Genomic DNA, 16,253 nt, shown 5'->3' on the forward strand with positions numbered 1-16,253 from the left:
TGTGCTCCAGACCCTGCCCCAGCCCCGCTGCCCTTCTCTGGACACGCTCCAGCCCCTCAAGGCCCTTCTTGTCCCGAGGGGCCCAAACCTGAGCCCAGCATTCGAGGTGGGGCCTCCCCAGTGCCGAGCACAGGGGCACGATCAAATGGTGACTGTATTTAAAAATGGTTCACTTTAACTTGTCTTCTTGAAAACTGGCAAGAAGCTGTTGAGTTGGCCCAGCGACATTTCTCTGGTGCAAGCCTAATCCTCAGCAGGTCAGGCTGTAGATCCACACGGAGAGTGATCGAAAGGGAATCAGAACAGACTGCACAGCAGTCTGGATGTTAGCCCTCCCTGAAACTTGCCAAATGCTATGTTATTTTTCTCATTTAGCTCTCTGCTATTTAGAGGCGGTCCCATGAGGAATACAGCCTAAGGTGTCCCAGTCCTGTGCTGCCAGGAACACTCCACAGAGGCAGCTGTGAACTGGCCAAAGTGGCCATCAGCCCTCATGCAATCTTGGAGGGAGGAGCAAGGTCTACCATTTTTCAGGGATGGATGCAGGGGACACAAAAATGCCTCCCTTCCTGGGTGGGACAGGACAACAGGAACACCTGGACCGCCAATTGATTTCGAAGTGTGTTGTCTGAAGGATTTTTCTGTTTCAGGGACAAGCATGGTATCATGAGGACCAAACCCTAATGCCTTTAACTCATCCAAGCCATCCGACCCATGTGAAGTGATGCCCTGCCTACCTGTGTTGAGAAAAACCAAAACCTGTGCTGAGGCAGATGCACTTTTTGTTTACCAAATCTTTGTTACTGTAGGAGAAAGAGGAATTAGAAGGAGGAGGAGTCCTCCTTCACAGGCTGAGACTGTCAGCAGAGGAGCAGCAGCACTTCTCGCCGGGGCAGTGGCCCCCAAACCTCTGGAGCCCTCAGCGCTTGGACACCAGAGCAAGGCGACAGAAAGGGAGAGACAAACGCCAGGGTTGATTACAAAGAGGCTGGCCATCTCGCAAGTGAGGAACTCCACATCAGAGCTGAAGAATCTGCAGAGTGCATTTTAGAGCTGGCCTATATGTAACCTGGACATCTTGAGAGAGTCATCGAGAGAGCTGACAGAAAGAGATCAGGAAAATATGAATGTCTTTTCTGTTAACTCTTCCACCATCTTTCTGGAAGAACTGGTTGGACTTGAGCTTGCAAAAAAACTCAAATCTGTCATACATTTTATCAAAGCAGGAGTGATTTGCTCTACTGGAAGCCACAAAAATCCCTCAGCATGTTTCAAAAGGGAAGAGGAATCAATGTCATAACTTTGGGGGTTTTTTTTAATCTTTTCCCTTTTTAATCACTTAGAAGGCAGGGTTTGTCTGCAAAATCTTCTTAAATATCCCTGAATTACTGCCAAATAACTTCACTACCATACTAGCCAAAGAATATTATAAAAGAAAAAATATGTGTCTAGCTATTCTCCATTTCCTCTGAGGTGATCTATTTGTCCTGCTCCTCAGCTCCCAGTCCATTGCTTCTCCTACCCATCGGAGGCTGCTGGTTTACACCAGTAACAGGAAGGTAACAGAAGCAGAAGAAAAGGTTTCTTTTCTCACTGGGGAAGCTTTCTGATCTGCTGTTGTAAAAAGTCTCTGAAGGTGACCTAAGGTTTTCAGAGATGCATTTTACGGGCTTTAAAACATGCAAACACGCTGAAATATCAGCTTTCAGTATTGCTCAGCTTTAAGGAGAGGTCTGGCTGCTGGAAAATCACCAGGAGTTAGGATAGAAATCATCACCTACCTCTACCCTGCATTCAGTATTTATAAAGGAGTCTGATTTATTGTCTCTTCCCCAAAATTCTCTATCCGTGTACCTCAGGGCAACATGAGCTGAAGCCTCACAGGCAGGCAGGTCCCCCCCATCGCTGCTGCTCCTCACTGCAGACGCACTTCGCTCCATGGTCTCACCCAGGGAAAAGGCAAAGGGCTACTGCTGCCCAGGCCTAACGCAACCGAACACCCTCTGCGGTACCTAGAGGCTTAAAAACTAAGAAGAGGCATAAACACCATTTAAATGAATGACATAACACAATCAGGAGAGGGAATGACACAACAGCATATGATTAAGAGCGGTGCAAGCAGCCCAGGCTGCCTCCTCTCCCCAGCAGGCATCTCACAGCCCTCGTCCATCCCGCAGGACAGAGCCCACCCTGGTGTAAAAGGAGGAGCACTGCTCCGGGGCCCGCCAGCTGACACAGGGTATTTCAGCAGCAGTTTATCTGGCAGAGAGAGCCAAGACTCCACTTACTATAAATCAACACTAACTTGCTGTCTTAAACAAGCATCTGTTATTTACTCTGGCTGCACAAGCCAATCCATTCGGCCTTACACAGAATTGGAGTAGAGCAAAGAGACGTATCTGTAAATGATTCACTTGGGAAAAATATGCCAAGATTATTATCTATTAATATTATTTGACCGCCCTATTATCGCAACAGGATGCTGTCGTCCTCTGTGGCACAGCCCCAATTCTTCCCTGAGCTAGTGCTGACAAGGTTACTCCCGGCATGCACGATGAACGAGGGAAATGCGACCCTGCAAACACACAGGGTAATGCTCGAATTAATCTAGAAGCAGTGCTCTGACAACGGCAGGTGAGCACCCATCAGTCTGAGGCCGTGGCTCGACTGAGGGGTGACATAAGGCACGGGAGGGGAAGGTCACGGCGAGATAAGCCAGAGGCAGAAGCCTCCATCCCCATCACTGGCCACCAGCTGGGACCCGCGGTGCCTCCTTCTCCCAGGGATGCCACGGCCTGTCGCACCGATTGTCAACGGCGGGCCGGTGCACCAAATAAATTATGATAGCACTGAGGAAGAATGATGATTTGTATTGGTTCATCACTCCAGAAGACAGGGCTGATGTGTGATTTATAGGCACGCTATGTTACTGGACAGTTAGGCTCCCACAGCAGAGGCTCTCACTCTGCTGCCAAGGAATCCCGACTCTTAACTGCAGATAGAAACCAGACGTTGCTGACCCACAGCCCAAGGAAACAGCTGGGCTACATCCTTCTACATGCTACTTACCATGGAAAGATGGTGCAAAGACCCTGTTGAGAGGGAACGTCTGGGCTCACACTTAGCTCTGGAGAGCCTGGCACTACAGAGCTGGACATGAAGGAGAAGTTGCTTTCTCAAGGGCTGGGGAGAAGGATCATGGACACCAAGGTCAGAGCATGGCTCTTGATGGACAGACAGTTCTGCCGTTTTGCAGGTATTGAGAGAAGTGACCCTCTGAAAGGGATGCAAGAGAGGAAAAGCACCCCCTAAATTTGGAGTTGTGGGTCTGAGATGGCAGGAGGGCTGATGGAAGCTTGAAGCAGTCATGAGAGTCAAGAGAAGCAAGAACTGATGACTACAGGCTCTCCCTAGGTCGCTAGGGTAATTGAAAAGGACTGTGTTTTGGCAAACTGATTTGGCTGCTTTTGAGGGCAATATGTAATGTGGAATGACAAACACAGGACAAAGAAATCAATCTACCCTTGAATTTTCTCCTTTACTAGTTTAAGAGACCTTAGAAACCCACCACACTTTGCCCCCTCTTGCCTCAGTCCCCTTGGCTTGGCAGGCTCCCCAAAGCGAGGCTGCTTAACCTTTCACCAGGAGGAAAACATGTTATGATACTGCAAATGCCTCCAGCACTTGTATGTTAATGACTTGACAGCTGATGATAGAACCTGTCAGTAACATTCAACTCCCAGGCTACTTTGGTAGAGAAAGGCAGCATTTGGAGGTGGGAGTGATTCCCCCTCCCCCCCCCCCCCCCCCCCCCGCATGCATTACCTTCAGCCGCTCGTTTGAAGAAGACTTTGCAGCTACCACAAGTGAGGGCTCCATAGTGGCACCCAGATGCTTCATCTCCACAGATCAGACAAGTCTTTTGAGGTGGAAAGTAATATTCAACGGGCAAGACGTGTTCACGGCCAGTCTCCAACCTGCAGCAAAAGACAGAAAGAGAACAAGGGAAAGGGTCAGCAGATAAGGTTAGGATGAGCTATGGGTGGCACCTGGGAGAACATTCATGGCAAACCCCAAAACTTTGTGATAGGACAAGCCAAGCACTGATCAGAAAGGGGGCAAGCAAGGACTAAGCCAAACCTCGCTCTGACCACGCAGAAGACCATGCTGGGGTGCCCCTCCTGACATCGTCCCTAGGTACAATGTGTGACAAAGTACAGGCACGGTGACAGCACAGCCTAGAAAGAGAAGATGACTGGGACTTCTCTCATGAACACTTCTCTGCAGTGTTCATGTAATTTTGGCTTCAATAGTGAGGCTTGTAAATAAAAAAAGGACTCTGTGTGCTCATTAATCTACGCGATCCCACTCCATTACAGTCATTGTTGTCACTTCACTACAGATGATTTTATCCTTTTGGTTATTAAACAAGTTAATTTTTCCTAGGCTACCAAAGTCCCTTACATTATTCTTTTCTTCTTGCTTTTTGGTCTTGCTTGTTTTCTACCTCTTCCCTATTTCAATACCCAGCAACTGCTGGACTGAACCTTCTTCCAGGATGCCTTGCTCATCCACATGACGACTAAATCCAGCCAGAAGCCTCTGGTGAAAACATAAGCATTGGCTGGGAATGTGTCCCATCAGACTCCTGTCTATACCCGGGCCATGACTAAAGGCACTGCCTCAGTGTCTCCCAGTCACACAGGGTTCGTCGGTACCACTGAGGTCCCTGCCCTATGATGGCCCCACGGGCAGCGCATGGCGCTGCCAACCACCAAGCAGCGAAGACAAACCTCAGAGCCAAAAATAAAAGTTGCAGGGTCTGCCATGTAATAATTAGGATTAAGTGCTGGATGTGGGTCAGTGTGGATTATGGAGCTTCATGCTTTCCACTCGCCAGCTCAGTAGTCAAGAGACCCATTTGGAAGGCATGGCAGCAGGAGAGGTGCTTATCAGAATCACAAGCTAACACAAGTCCAGGGAGCCTGGGGAGCGATAGCATTTTAAGTTATTTGCTAAAACTGGCTTTTTGTCAAAACACCGAATGAGGCAATTAGCTTCTAACAGTCAGTAGGTCACCACAACTTTTTGTCAGAATTAGATTGCTTTTGGTTTCACGTATTTTTTGAATGTTTGCACGTGAACTCTTAGAAATCAAATTATATGAAGAGCAAAAAATGTAACAGTGCCAGGGCTTCTTGGGAAAAATCCTTATACTCAGAAAAGCCCCATTTGGGCCCACAGTGTAAATAATCCCAAAATAAACTGATTTAGAAAATACCCCTGGGAGAGATGGCAACTGGAACCCATACCATGAATCTTTTGAAAAGTCTTGCAACTTTTAGAAAAGAAGGGTCCAACACCAACACAGACCCCAGGGCAAGGGAATGCTGTCCTTAGCCCCGCTGCCCCAAACTTCCCCAAACGGCCCCAGGTCCGCAGGCAGCTCTGCCCACCCAGGCACGACACAAGCAAGGAGACAGCTCACACACCGAAAGAGCAGCTGGCAGCATCGAGGTTTAATTAGGGAAAGATTCGCCTGTTGTTTGTGCTGATCACCAGTTTTTCCACTGGGGCTTCTGCCTCTGCAGTAAGTTCTAATGCACAGCAGCGCTGCCCTGCACTTGCTGGGCTGAGCCTGCAGCAGGCTCTGGGGCAGGCAGCCCCAGGCGGTCCCCACATCTCCCATCCCTCCCATCCCTCTCCCCTGTCTCATTTCACTACTCCCAAAACATAGGGAGATCCTGCAACCTGCATTCACACAAGCAGCGGTCCCAGGGGCATCAGGATTAAAACTAATAGAGGAAGAACTTGAAGAGCAATCACTCTTAAGAGGCACCATGGCAAGGACAGCGATGCACTTGCATAGGGGCAGCTGCCTGGTTATCATCTTTTGCTTCGCTATTTTAATTCCAGTAATAAGAGTAGCTCCTTTAGTCCAGACTATCTATTCCTTTTGTTCTGCTTCCCAAGAGACATAAATTAAACTGAGAAGAGAGAGGTTTTAAATGAGAAATAGTGTTTCCTCAAGAACAGATGAGGAACCAATATTTGACTGGTTTAAGTCATACCATAGGCTGAAAACTACTTCCCGGTGCAGACAGGAATTAAGGGACTGTTGCTGTCATTATGTGAAGCTGGCATGCTTAATTTCAACCAAGACCAATTCTGTTACCAGCCTACCAGTGCGGTTTGCCTTTCACACAGGTCAGGCCCTGTGCTCAAGCACGGCTGCCTTTTCTAAGCCCCTCAAACCTTGCGAGTAAAGCCTGAAATGGGACAATTATTGGTGAGATCAAAACCCAGGCTCACCTCTCTCCTCTGATCTTGTTGTCAGTTGTGTCCTTCAAGAAGGCCACTGTCTTCTATTCCTTATAGGAGAGCTATGCAGATCCTACCTAAACTGTAGTTTAATAACTGGAGCAGCAATTTTATCCTCTGTTCTTAAGGCAAGAAATGTTTTGAGTGATTTCTCATCTTTTTAGCAGCAGCAATCCAAATCAGTGACTCATCTGTAGATGCTGCTCAACTGTCCTTCCCTGAAAATCTCAATCTCCAAGGCTCTTCTTGAATTACTGCTTAAATGGAGGAGGCACGCTCAGCTGCAACGTATCTGCCACAGTTAAGTCCTGCTGCAACAAACACCTCCCCAGCGTCCCACCCATCCTCCAGCACAATCCCACTGTCTCATCCCCAGCAGGGCCCAGGGCACCCCCGCTCCCTCCGTGCCATGTCTGCACAAGCCCTGTACACTACGCAGCCTTGGCGCTCACTCTGAGGTGCTACTGTAGAACAGACACTACTAAGAAATAACCAGCAGCAGACAGAAAAGCTTTGCTAAAAATGCCTTATTTATCCAGCAATTCTTTAGATTCCAGCAGTACCAGACCTTTCCTCTAAAGACCTGTTACCTTTTTTCTCCTCTCAATGCAATCGGAAATCTGAAAAGGGCTAATTTGTCTTTTTCCGTAAGGCCTTCCATACTGTGCTTTCCCTGTTCTTTGCACTATGTACTTCAGATAGGAAATGAGCAGAAGTGAGTCTCACAGTACCAGCTGTTGTGATGACAGAAGCAGGACCCCAGAAGACCTTGGAGTATTTTTGAGGGCTAATTATTTAAAGCTGTGAAGTAGGTTAGCAACTAAGGCTTGAGTGGCTTTTTGAACAGGTTTTTAAATAGCTGTTTCTCCGTGAGAAGAGTTGTGCAAATATACCTTCATGCGAGTGTCTATCTAGTGGACCTATGTAGGCGTATCTCCCTATGAAGGGCGCTGCCCAGAGCATCCCAGAGGCGCTGGGGCTCTCCCTGCAAACCCCGTGTGCGCGGCCGGTCTCACCCCTAGCTGCCCGCTTAGGGATGGAAGTCAGAGGGAGCTGGCAGACACTAAAGGTTAATCCTGGCTGTGAGACAGGCTCCTCCCGGCTGTAACGCTCCTGCCTTCAGGGTTTGCACAGGGGAGCATTCAGCCCCAGCATCCTATCACGTTGGGAGACTGTCTCAGTGGCAGCGGAGTGGCTCGGTCACAGGCCGAGCCCTGCAGCACCAGCGCAATTTCCAGCTCACTCCTGCAGCTTTACTGCCAGAAGCCACTATCCACAGAGCGGAAGGATCTGCCCAGGAACACCCTTGATTTTAAAAAGACACCAATTTGCCTTTTTTATTTTTAGAGGGAAAATTGTAAGAAAAACATAACTGAAAACGTGGGCAACTTGGAGTGAGCGGTGATAATGGTACCTTTAACAATCTATTTTCCAGTTTCTAAGAGACCTTTTAAGGGCATCCTCAAAATACGTAGGTAATAACACTGCAATGAGCCAAAAAGATGGCTTAGGGAGGCTGCAGGGGCACGTGAACTGGCAGCTTCCTGGGCAGACCCCCAGACACCCACCTGCACGGCAGCCCCAGCAGCAAGCAGCGTTTGCAGCTCTGCCGCCCCTGCGGAGGGACAGGAGGGGTGGCTTAGCAGCAGGCTCTTGATGTGCTGCTAAAATCTTTCCTCTGAGCAGAAGTTTTTACTCCGTCAGTACCTGCTGATTGCACCCACCCCATGGAGCCACAGGAATACCGAGGTCTGACAAAACTGAGCACCGAGGGCTCCAGAATATATGACCGAGGTTTGGATAATGTATGGCAAGTGTCACACTGCCTCAGAAACCCAAAGCAGGGAGATAGCGTGGCACGGGCAGACACAACTGGTGCAGCAGTGACGTCAGGCAGAGATTCCAGCCCTGGTGCACGGCTTGAAGGCCAAGGTCAAGGCTGCTCACAACGGAGCACAGTGGTTTTCAGGAGCAGAAGAAACAACCTCAGTATCTCCCTTACAGCTATAGGAAGAATTTTACTGTCATTTCAGAAGCATTCTTCAAGGAAACGATTAGAGTCTATTGAGCTCCTGCCACACACAACTATTTCAGCAGGAGCCACAATTCTGCAGTGCAAGTACTTGTCTGTCAACAGCCAATTTCACCAAACAGCCCAGGTTTCACAACACACCAAGAAAATCAAGTGCAGTCATGGGTAAGAGAAAACTCAGCCACTTCTCATAACCCACAGAGAAAGTTTCCATCTGAGCAACAGACGGCACACGCTACCCAAAAGGAGCCAAGGCACAACTGCCCCCCCGGCCACTGCCCAGAACTTCCAACTCCTAAGACAGACCACAAAAAGGTACCTTTGCTGCTTTATCCGCATGGCTTCTGCAGACCACGCCTACCTGCTCAAATAAGATGAATTGGTTAAGCAATTCACCATGCTAATATACCGTGATGCATATTCCTTACACTCCCTTTTCTGTCAGTCTGACATAACTGAACAAACACAACTTCTACCTCCTTCACTCTTAAATTTCACTACATTTTCCAGCCATCAGCTGCGAATCCCTGGGGAAGAGCACTTTGGTCACACACCTTGCCCTTTGGGGAGAGTGGCTGGTAGGTTCGCACCTTCACAACGCTGTATCTGAAAATCTGCCTGGCCATAATGCTCAAGAAGATGCTGAGCCATGAACTGAATAAGCACTTGCAGACAAACATGGATGACACAGAATCCTGTCCAGTCATTTCAAGTCCTGTGATTTCTGAGATGCTGTGACGTTATCAGTAACAAATGTTGCCTTGAAAATGGCATCATCTGTGCATGACATTTTCAAACACAATATTAAAAGACATAATTGGCTTCCCGTCAATGGAGTTGCGTGGGTCATGCCTGGACAAAGGTCTGTGATTCACACCGAGGCGCACACGTTTAGCTACGAGCACGACTGTTTGTTCCAGGCATGGGTCTCGTGCACTCTTGCACAGTCCTGTTTCACTGCCACCGGCTTCAGCCAGAGCTGAACTGAATCTTCAAGCCACAGCCATTAAGCCACGGTGATTCAGATAACAAGGCCTGCACGGAAACTTTAAATCATCCCATCTGTTAAAATGCTTTAAGCAGTTTAATCTATAAACATGCAGCCTTGTACACTGAATTTATTTCCTTTTTTCCTAAATAGCCTTGAATATGTTTCTAAGCTGACCATACTTTGTTTTCACATGTAACTGCTGGAAGTGGAGAGACAAGATAGCATCTCTGAGAGAGCAGAGCGCAGTGCACAGCATGAACAGCAGCCACAGTCCATGGTAAACATGTTTGGGAACCTAGAATCATAGAATCATAGAATCGTTTAGGTTGGAAAAGACCTTTAAGATCACCAAGTCAACCACTAACCCAGCACTGCCAAGTCCACCACTAAACCATGTCCCAAAGCACCACATCTACATGTCTTTTAAATACCTCCAGGGATGGTGACTCCACCACCTCTCTGGGCAGCCTGTGCCAATGCCTGACAACCCTTTCGGGGAAGAAATGGTTCCTAATACCCAATCTAAACCTCCCCTGGTGCAGCTTGAGGCCATTTCCTCTCGTCCTGTCACTGGTGACCTGGGAGCAGAGACCAACCCCCCCCTCACTCCAGCCCCTCTCAGGCAGCTGCAGAGAGCGAGAAGGGCTCCCCTCAGCCCCCTCTTCTCCAGGCTAAACCCCCCCAGCCCCCTCAGCCGCCCCCCAGCACACTTGTGCTCCAGACCCTGCCCCAGCCCCGCTGCCCTTCTCTGGACACGCTCCAGCCCCTCAAGGCCCTTCTTGTCCCGAGGGGCCCAAACCTGAGCCCAGCATTCGAGGTGGGGCCTCCCCAGGGCAGAGCACAGGGGCCCCATCCCTGCCCGGCTCCTGCTGGCCACCCCAGTGCTGACACAAGCCCGGGGGCTGGTGGCCTCCTTGGCCACCTGGGCACTGCTGGCTCATGCCCAGCCGGCTGTCAGCCAGCACCCCCAGGGCCTTCTCCGCCGGGCACTTCCCAGCCCCTCTGCCCCAGGCCTGGGGCGTTGCCTGGGGTTGGTGTGACCCAAGGGCAGGACCCGGCACTGGGCCGTGTTAAACCTCACACAACTGGCCTCGGCCCATCGATGCAGCCTGTCCAGGTCCCTCTGCAGAGCCTTCCTGCCCTCGAGCAGATCCAGCACTCCCACCCAACTTGGTGTCATCTGCAAACTCACTGAGGGTGTACTCGATCCCCTCATGCAGATTGTTGGTAAAGATATCAAACAGAACAGCCTTTCCCTCACCTACCAGGTGGGTCACCTGGCCATAGAAGGAGATCAGGCTACTCAGGCAGGACCTGCCTTTCATGAAGCCGTGATGGCTGGGCCTGATCTTGATCTCCTGGTTGTCCTGCACTTGCCTGGTGTGTGGACTCAAGGTGAACCACTCCATAACCTTCCCCGGTACCGAGGTCAGGCTGACAGGTCAGCCTGTAGTTCCCCGGATCCTCCTTCTGGCCCTTTTTGTATACGGATGGCGCATTTGCTAACCTCCAGTCAGCTGGGACCTCCCCGGTTAGCCAGGACTGCTGGTAAAGGATGGAGAGCGGCTTGGCGAGCACTTCTGCCAGCCCCATCTGAGATGGCAGCAGCTCAGAGGCTGCCTCCCAGCCCGGGGTACACAAATAACTTCAGTAAGCACAGGTGCACAAATCCATTCTCATATCTCCCAAATTCAATTATCTTTTTTCTTTTCAAATGCTCTATTTACTTATTTTGACAGTTTATTTTTCACACGCAGGGTCCCAGCCGCAGCTGAAGCCCCAACCCTACCAGCCCTGGCGCAGGCAAGCCCACGGCTCTTGCTCCATTTGCTTTCCCTTGCTGCGCGAGAAGGGCTGCTGCAGCCTGAGCTGCACAGAAGCCGGCTGCCGTTTGCCCCGTGGGGCGGCCCTTGCCCCGGCACCCAGGGGACAGTCCCTAACAGCCACCCCGACCAACCGAGCTACTGCATCCCAGTGGGGGGACGCACGGCAGAGGCCGTGCCATAACGCAAACCACTGGGGAGCCTCCTCATTTCAGCTGTCATCACTGGCTCTCCCCTTGCAGTCATCACTAAGAAGGATCAGCAAATGAGGTTAAGAAGGTGAAAGGAGGCGAGTATGCTACACCTGAAATGCAAAGCCTGGGCAAAGTCACCCTGCAGCCTCTGTATCACACAGCTGTCCTCTGTGGTAGGCAGCTTTTTGGATGCAATACTGAGACCAAAACTTCTGCCTCAAAACCTGATCTCCACCCAGTGAGCTCAGGAAGCAGCTTAAATAAATCAGCTCAGAGAAGACGAAACACTTGATTTCCCCAGAGAAGGTATCTACAAAAAGAGACGGCATAAACGTATTGCAAGGTTACTCGAGATGGGGCCTCACCTGATTATGAAGTGTGAAGGGGACAAAAACCAAAACAGCAGTAATGCAAGCAGCTTCAGCCCCAACAAACAAACTGAGGTCACCAGCGCTGTACACCACATCGTCCTGGTGACTGCAGACTCACCTGGAGCCTCCAAGGACAAGACCTTGGTGTCCTTGGTGCACAGAGAGCCCTACTTATTTCCCAAGGAAACAGTCTGTCCCAACTAATATTTTTAAAGTTAGTTTAACCCACACCGTAATCTTCCATTCTCAAATCCATCTCCTCTGCTGACAAAAAGAAAATGTGACTATAAAGAAAAACACAAACAACTACCTGAAAGGAGGTTGTAGCGAGGTGGGGGTCGGTCTCTTCTCCTTAGAAACATGTGATAGGACAAGAGGAAATGGCCTCAAGCTGAGCCAGGGGAAGTTTAGGTTGGATATTAGGAAAAACTTCTTCACCAAAAGGGTTGTCAGGCATTGGAACAGGCTGCCCAGGGAGGTGGTGGAGTCACCATCCCTGGAGGTATTTAAAAGAAGGGTAGACGTGGTGCTTGAGGATATGGTTTAGTGGTGGGCTTGGCAGTGATAGGTTAGTGGTTGGACTCGGTGACCTTAAGGGTCTTTTCCAACCTTAACGATTCTGTGATTCTATGATTCTAAGTACTCTTGATCCATGTATTTCATGCTCCAAGAGACACTGCCATCATGCCAGGCAGGGAGTACTGCCTTACAGTTCCCTAGAAAGCATCCTGGCTGTTATTGCACTTAGCAGGGTACCGCAGGCTTGTACTACCACGTACTAACAATCTGCTTTTATAGGAAGACATTTAGCTTTCCCCCTTTGAAAACTAAGCACAGTGATACTATTAAACACTTAGGAAGAGATGATGGGAGTTCCTTGGTGGCTTTTCTCAACAGCCAGATCCGAAGTGCAAATTTCCAGAGGTTACCATAATGTCTCCCTGCCCGGTCCCGCTTTGATCCCCCCGGCCAGGGCCACCCCTCGACAGCCCATGGGTGCTGGGGCTGGGAAGGGGGGCTGGGGGCTGCCGGACCCACAGCCAGTCACGGCAGCAGCATGGCTCCTTGTGCCCCAACAGCGCTGGCGCAGCACTCCCAGGACAGGAGGGTCTTGAGAAAGCAATCCCCGTCCTCACCCAGGGCTTGCCAGGCTCAGCAACCACAGACCAAAGCTACTCTCTCCATGCACCCTTCACGTGCAGATTAATGTTCCTTTTGTTTTTGTAGCACACGGAACTTAATGCCAGCACTGCATTTATAAACTAGACAAGTAGTCCCTGCTCCTGCTCACAAAGCCTTTGTAGAACAATACCTGCTCTGAGACCTTCCCCTGGCAGGACAGAGGGGTAAGGGGAGGCTTGCAGGGGCCGGGAGGTCAGCCCGCACAGACAGACCCGTGCCCCGTGACAGGGTGCAGCCAGAGCACCTCATGTGAACCGGCCATTTGGTCCCCGAGGTATCTCCATAAATCCCTTGGCCAATCAACAAAGTGCTGCTGTCAAGCTGCGAACGGCAGCTGCTGGGGGCAGAGATGATACGGGACACGCAGTGCTGGCAGGGCAGGGGACTCATGTCAACGCCGTATTCAGATGCCCCGCTCGCCTCCGCGCTCGGGCAAGGAGAGGGCCCCTCTCCGACCCACGGACATCTCCTCCGCAGCCCGGCAGCGGGACGAGCGCCGCGAGCCCCACTCACCAGCCTCGGCTTTCTAGTAAAGGGGAAACCTCAGGGCCTGTGTCCCTCTGAGCGCTGTCGGCAGAGTGCTCGCCGCCACCTCCAGCCAACCCTCGAGCATCTCAGCCCCCCTGAGCCCCCGCTGGGGTCACCCCAAGTCACACTGCCTCTTTCCGAGAGGCGGGCTGACCCCTCCAGCATCCCGTGGCAGGGAGTGAGGGGCTCGCGTTCACCCATGCCCTGGAGCAGGATGCCTGCTGGAGCCGGGTGTCCCTTGTGGTCCCCCCAGGACCTTCAGCTAACTCCACAGAATCTGGTATGGTACTGCAGAGAGAAAGCCAAGGTGGACTGATTTAAATCAACATCATATACAACTTCAAATATAATCAGAATTTAATTTGGCAAAAAGGATCCCTGTACTTAACCAATTTTCCTCTTTTCTACATTGGTCTTTTGCAGTGATTTTCCTTAAAGAATGCATTCAGTCATGTTCCCTACCTTCATATTTTCTCTTCGTAATGTGCAGAATGTGTTCATTTTAAACAGGGCCACGCTGATGCCTCTGCAGAGGATGTGACAGTTCTTTCCGTTACCAAGAGCCTCCTCATGTCTGGCAAATAGGAGCTTTTTTTTAAGCAATTACGCAGTTTGTAATGACTTTTGGTTTTCCATTCTATAACTTAGAAAATGGTGTATTACACGTTCTTTGTTTATTAGATGCTGGGTTATTATTTTATTTGTGATATGTGTGAAGTTGCATTCAAATGGATCCATAAATTCAATGGAAATGTGAACATTTTAAATTGCTCTTCTGGTAAGTCAGAACTAAATTTATCAAAGCAGACTGTATTTCAAATCAATTGACTACTAAAGCCAAGCCAGGCTTATTCATGAGCTGCAAACTCTGCTGACTGGCCCTCTTCCAAGGGTTCTCCAAGATTTAAATGCTGTTGGACACCACTGTCCCATGCCTCTTTCTCTACACAGGTTAGAAAACCTCCCACATTTTCTGGCATTTTCAACTCCGAGTAGTTCTCCGTTTTGAATGACTAGCCTTTGAACTGAACTGGCTGCATAAATTGGATTTTCTCTACCCTCTGAAGCTGGTTTAGCAGCACAGCGAATTCCTGGTGCTGAGGTGCTGCCTTCTGCTGGGAGCCTGACCTCCTCCGAGATGCCAGCAAAACCTGCGAACCACCCACCATTATATAAATTGTATAAACTGACACCCCATGAGTTTCACAGACTCTAGTAAACACAGGCTCCCACATTCTTCCGTGATGAGAAAGTGGGAATATGGCTCCACACCTTGCCCCACACGTATCGTGTACCTAACAGCGTTCCTCTTACTTAAGGATGATGAACAGCGTATCGGCTCTGCAGCCAGAGATGGCATCTGCCTCCGCTCCTGTGGGAACTCAGGGAAACCTGTCTGATAATCCCACTCCGCAGTTGTTCCACCAAAGAACAAGTCGGTGCAAAGGGGGGCTGCAGACCAGAGCCCTCCCTGCCACACTTGGACCTCAGACCACCAGTACACTTCCAGAGTGGGAAGGCTCCCAGCCAGGTTGCTGAGGGATGTCAGGATTCTCTTCCAGACTCGGATATTTAAAACACATAATATATTCCCCACTTCATTTGGTAGTGGAATTATTGCTAAGGAAACTAGTGCCACAAATTCTGCATTTTTATTTCTCTACTGCATGAGGCATGAGTTGAAAGTGGGCAGATGGCAGACGATGGAGGAATCCAGCATGGGAAAACGAGAAGACCACAAATACCACTTATACCGGAGGCATCTGACTGGGGAGGCACACCATGTGTGCGAGACCTGCTAGCACAGGCAGCAAAGCAAAAGGCATCATCACTGCCTTTCAGAGGGCCGCTACCCCAGTATCTCCTGCCTCCCTGCTGCCAGGTGGGCCAGCACCTCCTCCTCTTCCCAGCACAGCACGGCAGCCCTGGGGACAGATTGGGAAGAGAGGAAGAAACAGCAACCTCCAGCTCAGGGAGCGGCCCCCACCTCCCGCCCTCGGCCCACAGCGTCCCCTCCAGCAGGAGCGGGATGCAAGGACATGCTGCAGTGGCTGTGCATCGCCAGCTGCACTGGCTCCTGCACCGCGCCCCGCTCTGCTGGCAAACCATTTGTTTTCTGGAGGAGACTTCACAACTTACGCAACAGTATCAGCTCCCATGGCCTCAAAGCAGATCATGCTTTGAGTCATCTCATAAAGAGCAAACAAGCAAATTATAATGAAGGTTTCGTGTATCTATGGTCCTCCTGGCACTCTTAGCCCTGATCTCAGCAACAGAGGCAACGCAGAGGCAAATTCCACAGCACCCCGCAGCAAGGGGCTAAGGTCCAGCCAGGTCCTCCTGCCCCGCACCTTGCCTTCCCTGGCGGTGCCGAGGCCACGCGTGCCCGTGGCGCACAGCTGCCCACATCTGCTGGCTGCGGCAGGACGGCAGCACTGCCACGAGGCCGGGCTGGTGGGGACGAGCAGCAAGCTGCGCCAGTGCAAACCCCGGCAGCACACTTACGGTGAGCCCAGGGCGTCCCAGGAAGTGTTGCCTTGATGCCAGTACTTCCTTTTAGCAACACAAGGCACAGACAGCCAGACCTGTTGTTTCGGGTGCTGAAAGCATTTCTTGGGAAATACAGAGGGCAGAACCCTGCAGCAGCAGCAACTGGCTGATCCCAGGGGATCTGTGTGCGTGAGAGGTACCCCGTAACCACAGACAGACACTGAAACCTGCAGTGAAACCTGGCAGACACGCCAGCCCTGCTGGGCAGCGAAGTCCCGAGAGAGCCGAGGCACTTTTGCAATCGCTTACGAGCCCAGCACC

The 16,253-nt window shown here is 50.6% G+C and overlaps 1 protein-coding gene across 1 annotated transcript in view; it reads right to left on the bottom strand.

Annotated features, from left to right (window-relative positions):
* AR (androgen receptor) overlaps positions 1-16,253 on the bottom strand; it is a 57,896-nt gene that overhangs the window by 23,801 nt on the left and 17,842 nt on the right. Inside the window, exon 2 of the mRNA XM_075106515.1 lies at positions 3,826-3,977. Within this exon, the coding sequence (XP_074962616.1) occupies positions 3,826-3,977 (152 nt within the window). The remainder of the gene's footprint in view (positions 1-3,825; positions 3,978-16,253) is intronic.

This window comes from Phalacrocorax aristotelis, chromosome 11 (genome assembly GCF_949628215.1).
Source record: "Phalacrocorax aristotelis chromosome 11, bGulAri2.1, whole genome shotgun sequence".
In the NCBI taxonomy this organism is placed as follows: Eukaryota; Metazoa; Chordata; class Aves; order Suliformes; family Phalacrocoracidae; genus Phalacrocorax; species Phalacrocorax aristotelis.